Source organism: Pyxicephalus adspersus, chromosome 1 (genome assembly GCF_032062135.1).
Source record: "Pyxicephalus adspersus chromosome 1, UCB_Pads_2.0, whole genome shotgun sequence".
NCBI lineage: Eukaryota > Metazoa > Chordata > Amphibia > Anura > Pyxicephalidae > Pyxicephalus > Pyxicephalus adspersus.
This window is the reverse complement of record NC_092858.1, coordinates 41,982,622-41,992,782: the sequence shown is the minus strand read 5'-3', so window position 1 is coordinate 41,992,782 and position 10,161 is coordinate 41,982,622. Positions and strand designations below refer to the sequence as shown.

At 38.6% G+C, this 10,161-nt stretch overlaps 1 protein-coding gene across 3 annotated transcripts in view; it reads right to left on the bottom strand.

Annotated features, from left to right (window-relative positions):
* LOC140328415 (retinol dehydrogenase 7-like) overlaps nt 1-7,239 on the bottom strand; it is an 11,429-nt gene extending 4,190 nt beyond the window's left edge. The window contains exons 1-4 of one of the 3 annotated variants that reach the window (XM_072407994.1): nt 7,127-7,239; nt 2,028-2,132; nt 1,155-1,475; nt 165-423 (exon numbers count right to left, since the gene is read on the bottom strand). In XM_072407994.1, coding sequence (XP_072264095.1) covers nt 165-423; nt 1,155-1,470 — 575 coding nt within the window. In that variant the 5' untranslated portion in view covers nt 1,471-1,475; nt 2,028-2,132; nt 7,127-7,239. The remainder of the gene's footprint in view (nt 1-164; nt 424-1,154; nt 1,476-2,027; nt 2,133-7,126) is intronic. The other 2 variants (XM_072408013.1, XM_072408004.1) reach the window with 2 other exon arrangements.
* Nucleotides 7,240-10,161: the final 2,922 nt, after the last annotated feature.

Sequence of the window (10,161 nt, the reverse complement as noted above, 5' to 3'; positions counted from 1 at the left end):
TAAGGGTGGCATTCTTCCCACTGACCACTATACTAATATACTGTGAGCTGTGGATATAGTAATTATAGCTGGGTTCCAGAAGGTTTAGTTTGGGAAAGTTGCATCTACTGTTGTGAGCACACCAAGATATATAACATATAAGTATTATAGGTGAAACAAGTTACCTTAAACTGTCAGAAAATGCTTCCACGCCATACTTGGATAAGCAGTAGCCACCTCCACACAGTGTAACCCTTCCAGCAATACTAGATACATTTACTATGCGACCTCGGGACTGTCTGATAAGGGGAAGCAGGTTGATTGTTACATCGACCATTCCCAAAAGGTTGACCTCCAGTATCTTGCGAAAATCATCTCTTGTCAGCCATTCATTGGGGGCCATAGGCAATAAAATTCCTGCATTATTCACTAGGCCCCAAAGACCTGCCAGGAGGGAAGAGAAGATGCCCTTGCCAAATTAAACTTTTTACACTTTTCTTTTTTTATTTCATTCTACAAAATCCTCCCAAACCCTCTTAAAGTAAAAGGAGAATGTTAAGGTGACTATAACACCAACTTGATCAGTTCAGGTAAAAACAGAAAACAAAATTTAAGTATATGAGACCCAGTGTTTCTCATAATTATTTTTTTCTTATTTACTTGCAGACCGCTTTTAATGAGTTTAAATGAGCTTTTAAGTGAAGCAAATTACTGCCAGTGCTGGGGTGACCCTATCTAATTTTTTACGAACAGAAAACCTAACACATCCAATCTAGAAGAGATTTGTTATTTCGGCACTTGAGTGTGAGTGTCACTTCAGTGTGAATTTTTAATCTGCAGGGGTTGCTAACTTCATATTCATGGTGGTGGCACTTAGTGGCAGTCCCAGTTTTTTGAGGTGTCTATATAGGGGGGTATTTTACAAGCAAAAAAACATTTCTAAAATACATGAAATGCATATTTTCACATGCCTCTCTGACACCCCATCAATTTTGAAAATCAGCCTACTATTTGAGAAAATGTCCCCACTTTCCAAAACAAACTCCCTTGGCCATCCCTTGTCTTGATGTTCTTTACATTTTTTTGAGGAACTCAGGAAATTATGTTCTTTGTTCTTTATCCCGTTTTGTATATAAATTAATGACAAAATCATAATAAACAATTCAGGTTCTTACCCTTATCTGCAACAATGCCACGGACCCACGTGGCAGCAGAACACACACTTTGACTGTCTGTAACATCCATGATCACAGTTTGTAATCTGCTGGTACATTCCTTCTTTAAGTCATTAGCTCCTGCATTGGTGAGACAGGCAGCCAGAACCTTCATTCCACGTTTATCAAGCTGTTTTGCCAGCATGTTGCCAAATCCAGTATCACATCCAGTGATGAAGACATATTTATCTGTAATATTTTCCAGCATATGACTCTGTTTGTACCGTCTGTACAGGAAGAGTAGAACCAATACCACCACCAGCACAGGGAGCCACATTTTCTCTAACATGGTAAACAAAGAGAAAACAATAACAAAAACTCCAAACAATTTCAGAACAAAATGAATAAAGAAAAAACTTGGTATGAATACATATAAGATAAACATAGAGTCCCAAAGGTAGGAGAACCCACTTCTTCAGGGGTGAATATCGCAGTAATCTATCAAAAATCCTTATAGCTAAATTGAAGTAAAAGGAGGGATAGTCAGTTGTTATCATAAAATTAGATGAAATAAATATTATAAAGTAAAGTGAAGAGAAAACTTAAAGTTTGAAAGTTATACATTGTTCGTAAATACTAATAATAAATGTTATTATTATTATCTAGTTATTAGCACCAACATATTACGCAGTCCTTCACCAAGTAACTAGGAAGTAGTGCACTAATTCTACCTAAAGCAGTCAGAGATTCATCTTAAACTTTTTATAGTGTTTAAAAAGTAAAAACATACAAAAACAGTGCATAACAAATACAGAAACATAAAGGTTAATCAAAGAACACTAACAGAACAATAGCAACAGGGTGAAATAAAAAGAGAAAAACTGTGAAATATACTTAGGTAGAGTTGGTTTGCCTTGGTCCAGGTTGCTGTGTAAAGTCCTAGTTATTAGTCAGAGTCACTGGGCTCCCTGCAGATCTCAATATGCCAGTGCTGTTGTCCTTAGCAACAAGATGGAATTGTTGAATAATAATATTATCTACATAAATATGGATAATATATCACCCTATCAATGCACGTATATATTAAATAAATGAAGGTTCTTGCACAAATAATAGCTAGTCATTTAAACAGTTAAATTAACCCCCTAGCATTCTAATTCCGTCCAAAATTCCATGCAAAAAGCGTTACTTTTTTTTGCGTGGAAATTTATTTTACATTGTAGGCTATAATTCTTAGGCATTTTTCACCGAAATATGTCCAATATTTAATAAACCTAGGCTTACATGGCTCTTTCTATGCCAACCACTGAGATGGGACAATCTAATGACAGCAGGGTGGGGGCTGCACATGGATTATGATGCTCTGTGGACACACCCAAGATGCCCTGGTTCTCGACATTAATAATAATTTCATAAGTACAGGTTTTATGAACTGTCAACTCCCAGAATATTATACACCACAAAATACCAAGTTCACCGAGACCAAACTAGGCATGTTTGAGACTTATAGTTCACCAGAAGCGGCTACATATGGATTCCAGGCTTTCCTGAGGACTAGGAGACTAGTTCTTGGTCTCAAAATGCTCACCATAATGATCCAGCTACAAAGCAGCCAACTACCAGTTTACGCTGAATGCGCTCACTGATGGTCACACTCTTCCTCCTGACACATTAGCGGCCCACATATCGGTGATACTCAAACCAGACAAGGACCCTCTCCTATGCTCCAATTATAGACCAATATCATTGCTTAATTGTGATTTGAAACTTTTGGCCAGCATATTAGCGCATACCGTAGGCTGACTCCAATACTGAATGATTTTGTCCATCCTGACCAAAGCGGTTTTCTCCCGATGAGGGAAGCCAGGGACAACACGATCCGTAACCTGAATAATATTAACTATGCATATACTCACAACACCCCTCTAATGCTCCTCTCCACTGATGCTGAGAAGGCATTTGATCGGGTGGACTGGACGTTTCTGTTCTCCACATTGACACATTTGGTCTTCCCCCTCGTATTCTGCGCTGGATAGAAACGTTGTATTCCTCCCCCAGTGCCAGAGTACGGGTTAATGGTGAACTCTCCCACAGGGATGCCCAATATCTCCCTTGCTGTTTGTATTGACCCTGGAGCCCCTCAACGAATAATTCTTGCCAATGGAGATATAGGGAGTCCAGATTGGCCCCACTGAACATAAAGTAGCTGCTTATGCGGATGACCTTTTATTTTATGTTTCAACACCGGTAACTACTTTGCCGGTTCTTATGCGAGAGCTAGACAGATATGCCTCGCTCTCTAATTACAAAATAAACCTGCAAAAGTCAGAGGCACTGAGTGTTACTCTTCCCAGAAAAATTAGAGAGGCCTTGGCCCCTTCTTTCCCCTTCAAGTGGTCTAACTCAGCTATCTCCTACCTGGGCACACAGATTCCTGGTAATCTAACGCGAATTGTAGATCTCAATTTTATCCCTCTATTAAATAAAATCCGAAGTGATCTACAGAGGTGGAGACAGATGACATTTACATGGTTTGTTGAGGTGCAATGTGCTTAAAATGAATGTTATGCCTAGACTGTTGTATATGCTGCAAGCACTCCCAATACACATCCCGCTTTTTATCTTTCGAAAATTCCGTTCGGAATTTGTAAAATTTCTGGCTTAATGGGGCGCCCAGGCTTAGGATGACTTTACTGATACTCCCCAAATCCAACGGAGGAATGGCATTCCCTGACCCAGTTTTAAACCATCAGGCAGTGCACTTGTCTAGGCTGCTGGATTGGTGCACTAATAGCCGCTCCAAACTGTGGGTTGGGTTGGAGGATGCATGCTCTACTGCCCCCATTGCCGCATTGGCCTGGTCGACACCGGCGACCAGGATGGCAATGTACACCCATCCATTGATTGGCGAAACCTTGAAAGTGGTCACTAAGTACTTCTCCTCTCAAAACGTAACCATATACCCGTCTCAAATGTCTCCCGTTCTAGGCGATCCTGGATTCCCCCCGGAACCACAGACTTGGTACCACTGGATCCACTTTATCACTACTGAGGAATATTGCCGTTTGTTACGACCACCCCCCTAGATACCTGAGTATTCTGGGATGGATGCCTAATTGCATTCTGCCACTGTTTCAGAGATGTGATTGATTCTATAGCTGGTCAATGCCCGCTTTAACCCCCCCATCCTTCCTCCCCCTTTCTTCTTCCCTTTTTCTCTTTCTCTTTCTTTTTTTTTTATTCTTAACTCCTTTTTTTAATTAGTTAATTTGTTTGTCCTTCTTTTATTTTTCTTTTCTTATAAAATTGTTTTCGAAAACCTTAGGATATCATGGTTCTTGCTACTGATAAAGCACAATGGGTTGGTTACAAAGTTTGTATTTCTATGCGGTTGGCCGTTAAGCCACAAGATATGTATTGTTAGAACCTAACCTTGCTGTATGTTCTTTTTTGAACTGTATGTTACGGCCACTTTATTTTCTTTTCCCTGTATGTTTCTTGATATCTTTTAATAAAAAGAATTAAAAAAAAAATATGCAGTAAACTAAGTAGTAAATGTCTGAATATGTTGATGAATTTAGATGACAGGTAGAAACATCCCAGATTTATGTAAAGCCAATATAAGCCCTGACCTTGGTTCTAGAACTGGCAATGGTGGCACAAATCATGGCGGTCCCCGCACAGTCTGTGCATTTGTGTAGAGCACTGTCTAGGCCTCAACTGGTCCATGAAATCCAAAGATCTCAGTGCAGCCAGACATACACAATAATGAATAGGACTGGACTTCTCTATGCAGCAGAATAAAGGTGGATTTTTAAGAGGCAGTGGTATTACCAAAGATCACGTTGGTAAAATATAATTTATACCATAGACCTTGATGTATCTGCCAAAAAAAAAACAACCTTAATATTATGTACCGTATTTTCCGGTGTATAAGACGACTTTTTAACCCCAAAAAATGTTTGTCAAAGTCGGGGGTCGTCTTATACACCGGGTACTTACCAATCCCCTGAACGGGGAGAAGATCCGAGTTTGGGTCAGCCGGCAGAGCTTCGGGAAACGCTGTGAGCCATGCGGTATACATTTACATGCTTGTTAAAAAATAGCGTGATTTACAAATCAGCCACTAGGTCGCGCTGTGTGACTATTTTTACATAGAATGGTAGACAATTCTATTATTGAAAGTAAAAATTTTCTTTGTTACTGTTTTTTTTTTAAATGGAACAAACTCTATATTTTAACTGCAAAAGCTGGGGGTCGTCTTATACGCCCAGTCGTCTTATACGCCGGAAAATACGGTCTATGTCTGGCACTATGCTGCCAGATGTGCAGATGAGTCCAGAGCTCACTAACATATGGAACAGGGTGCTTAGGCATGAACAGATGCTGTCACCCCAAATAGCATTTTAATGATGCATTTCACCACAAACAAGCTTAGTAGCCTTTATGATTAAGTCTGTTTAGAGTGAATTGCATCAGAGTGCGTGGTGAGGGCTCTGTCTATGTTGGAAGCAGTAACTTTCTACTTGGTAGGACATCATCAGTGTCTTGGTACATGTGCTAATATACAACATTTAACATTTTGTACTTGTTATACACTGTTTAATTTCTTTTCTATTAAGAAATTAAATTAATGTACAGACACATGATTTGTCAGTAAATGGCCTAAATCTTTCAGCAAGGAATTATGTCTAGCCTCAAATGATGATCACATTTTTTAAAATGTATTGTATTTATTTTTGTCGATTTTTTTAAAATCTATTGAATTTATTTTAAATTTGGCTACAGTAGGTGAAGTAACATTCATTCACTGGGATTCACATGCAGAGTCAGAGTCTCCTACCAGTTACCGATATATATCAAAAACCAGGGAGCAGTTTAAAACAGCTATGCCAAACCAGAACATAAATATTAATTTAGATTTAATAAATCATAAGCCTCCTACAGATTTGACAAATGGCAACCACCATGCACAGTACATTTCATTGGAATGATTAGTCTCTTATCATCTCTCGTCTGGACTACTGTAACATCCTTCTCGCTGGTATTCCACTAACCCGACTCTCTCCTCTACAATCTATGCTAAACATTGCAGCCTCTCAATGTGCTTGTAAAAGGTATTACTAGCGCTGGCCCAGAGAGAGAGTAAATACTGGCCAGGTCAGCCAACTCTAAAAACAGTGCTTCATCAGAGGCTGGCACCGAGAAACTTTTTACATTATAATTTCTACATTAATTTTACATTACTAAGGATTAATTTGAAAAAGACTAAAAGATTAAATAGTACAGGGTAATAGACAGACCCCTAAATCAGGTAAAAAAATCATTAGTGAAGTTTGACCCAAAGCATATGTGTTCTGAAAATGCCCATACCCTCATATACATGTCCACAGGTCTCTGAAACAACAAAAATGTCACCAAATTCTGATGAACAATCAGTTTGATAGATATCTAAAGTAAGCTGGTGAAATTAAAAAAATGTAATACAAAGTAATGCAAAATATAAAGAGGTTTGGTTGGACGATTTTCATTAAAGGTTTGCTACCAATATCGAATGATGCCTGAGAGTTCACAAGTTTAATTATTTAACAAAAAGTTTAGTAAATAATCTTCAAAGTGTTCAGCTGAGAATATACAATCCACATAGTAAAAGAAGCTTACACTGTTAGTAATATGTAGACAACATAGTTATTTATAGTGTGTTTTCTGTATATACAATATATCAAATATATCCAATTTTTTTGGTTTTGCTTGGATGTTTTAAAACTAAGTTTTGTTTTTTCTTGTACATTAAATGTTATTACAATTCTCTAAATATCTAAAGTGGAAGCACTTTTTAAAGCTGTTTACTTTTTTTTATGAATTTATGAAAGTGTCTTAAAAACATATAACGACATACTATAGTGAAATAAAATTAAATACATAGAACTGTACACTATGCTAAACTAGACTGATATTTATGTATACCTGTCCTTTATGCCAAAGGCACTCACCTGTTTACACTGTTTTCCTTACAGTTAGGTAGGTTAAGTGTGCTGTTAGTATCACTGCTGCAGAGAACTGTGCGAAATCCAGGGAAGGCGGAACCAGAAAACGTATTCCAAATTTCGTTGATTCGCTCTTGGATTTTTTATCAGGGCTTGTGCAGACACGTGTTATTAAATATTTAACAACAGACACATTTTATTTATTGCCTAATCCAGTTCAGTAAGGTCACAGGAATTTCTACCAGAGCTTTGCTGCTATGATGGATCCAGGACAGGTCCTAGGGGTTTCAGATTTGTCCCCAGTGAGTTTGAGTGCAAATGCAAACGAGAAAATAAATACAACTGAATGGGGTTACTTTTTTTCCTCTGGAGAAAGAATCGCGCTACAGCTGCAACTACATAGCTACAGTGCAGTTAGCCACTCATGGGTGCAAAGTAGTAGTTTTCTATTCACCCAGGAACAGCTTACTGCATGGTTTCCACTGCAAGTATTATTATTATTATACAGTATTTATATAGCGCCATCATATTACACAGCACTGTACAGAGTCCATAGTTGTGTCACTAACTGTCCCTCAAAGGAGCTCACAATCTAATGTCCCTACTATAATCATATATCATTAATGTAGTCTAGGTCAATTTTTTTTTTTAGGGGGAAGCCAATGAACCCAACTGCATGTTTTTGGGAGGAAACCGGAGTACCCAGAGGAAACCCACGCAGACACGGGGAGAACCTGCAAACTCCATGCAGATAGTGTCCTGGCTGTTGAAGGGAAAGCTGACAAACTACATAGGGAATAGTTAGGATTAGTTAGTAAACTGTGATTAAATTGTGATAACTATCTTATTGGGCATTAAAAAACTTTGCTGCTTTTTTATTTTCTTAATAAAGAGAAATTTTTTATTTTCTTATTTTATTTTTTTTTTTATTTTCTTAATAGTATATAGCAGGGGTCAGTAAAGTTTTATGGCCACTAGGCCATTTATGGGGTGGGCGGGAGCACACCAGGGGTCAGCAAAGTTTTATGGCCACTAGGCCATTTATGGGGTGGGCGGGAGCACACTAGGCCAGACCTGCCATAATGGCCCCACCCCAACCAGGGAACGCCCCCTGAAGTGAAATCCCACTCCTCAGTATGCATTGCAGAGGAGAGGGATTTACCTTCAGGCAGCTTTCCCTATTTACCGTGCCAGCGGAAGTATCAACGCAGGCCGCGGTAAATAGGAGAACAACTGCATGGGGGCGGCTCCGGAGCTCCAGCTGCTCTGGTAGTTCCTAACGCCCCCTGAGCAGCGGGTTGCCGGCCGGCATTAGGCCGGATCAGCCAGGGGTCGTTAGGCCAGAATGAACTACTGACTAGGCCGTATCTGGCCTAAAGGCTGAAGTTTGCTGACCCATGGTATATAGGATTTAACTGAGATAAAATATATGCATATATAATTTATATCAGCGTTTTGTTTTTTTTAAGCAGCCCAAGGTTTCACCCACTTGGTCAGCCTTCTCTACCTTTTTAACCTGACAGAACCCTTGAAACAACTTTCAGGACATATAGGAACCCCTACTTACTGTACACCAGCTTGGTGATCAGTGGAGTAAATGCTTCTTACATTTCTAGCCAGTGGGAAGAGTGCCATCCATACAGATAGCCAAAAAAGTCATTGGTGTTACAGTAATTAAACCTGAGAGTCACAAATTGCTCATTGGTGAAGAAACCCCTAGCAAACCCTGGAGAAATCCTGGTTGAAAAACACTGGAGTAAATGGTGATCCTCGGTCTCCCGTGCTAGACCAGTGCTTAGTTTTGATGATCAAGGCTGACACTGACAAGTGCACCAGCAGAGAAAACAATGTTTAATGCATTGGGTGCCTCTTTATAGAAGGTGCTAAAAAAAAGAACCCTATGAAACCTTTTATCGCCAACTCTACAAATTTTTGATAGGAAACCACATAACAATGCATGATATATGTGCGTCATTTAGGCCAAATGTATGAATAAGAGCTTCCTATAAATGGGTGGGTGTTTGTAAAAACATAAGACAATTGAAATGGCTGCCATTTAGCACAAATCACTCATGTATAAAAAAATAGGTGCATGTTAAAAACAGGGGAAATTACGACCAAGCATAAAATAAAAGCCATGGATTTATTAGCGCGTGGTGGACCATGGTGAAACAATATAATATCAGTATGCTTTGTTAGTAACAGGTCTACATGAGACTTAAGTTATTGTAATAAGGTATTGTTATTATCCTCTGAAAAGCTGCAAATTCCAATACATTGTTTTCCCGAAAATACATGAGCCCCAAATGGACAATTGTATATATTACAGAGCCAAGAAGAAGCAAACGTGCAATTATAATACGCAGGCAGGAAACCAATTGTGAACAATACGAGGCTAATAAATGGTCATACAGAACAATATTGGCTATTGTGAATTTACAAGGGGAATAAGCAAGTTTTTGTAACTATTTAGGGGCAACTAACTGGCAATTGTGGCAATAGCCAAGTAAATGTGACTATATAGCTAAAACTGTTTCCTTCATTCAGAGGAACTATTTCTTTTTTGGAACCTTTATAAAATGTGTGCATTCCCTTTGGTTACCACACTGTATGGCAATGTACCTGCCTTATGTGCAGTGCATTGCCGTGCCATTAATTGTAATAGCAACCCAATGCACTGAATAGTACAGTGAAACACAATGCACTGCAGTGTACCCTGAAGCACAGACTATATGCTTTAAATAAAAAAAAGAGAGAAATAGTTCCTCTGAATTAAGGAAACAGTTTTGGTCACATTTACTTGTATATTGTGTGTTTTTGATCACTTGCAGTATACTAGCAGCTCATTTATCATAAAAGGGTCGTCCTGATGCATCATTTTGCACCACTGTTGCAATATTGTGAATGAAACCTAAGGGAAAATGCATTTTAACTTAAGTTTTGTTTTGAATTAAGGAACAGAATTTTGTTTTTTTAATAAAGGAAATTAAAACTTTTTGAATACATCATTTAGATCAGGATCTCTGGCTTAGTAGAACATT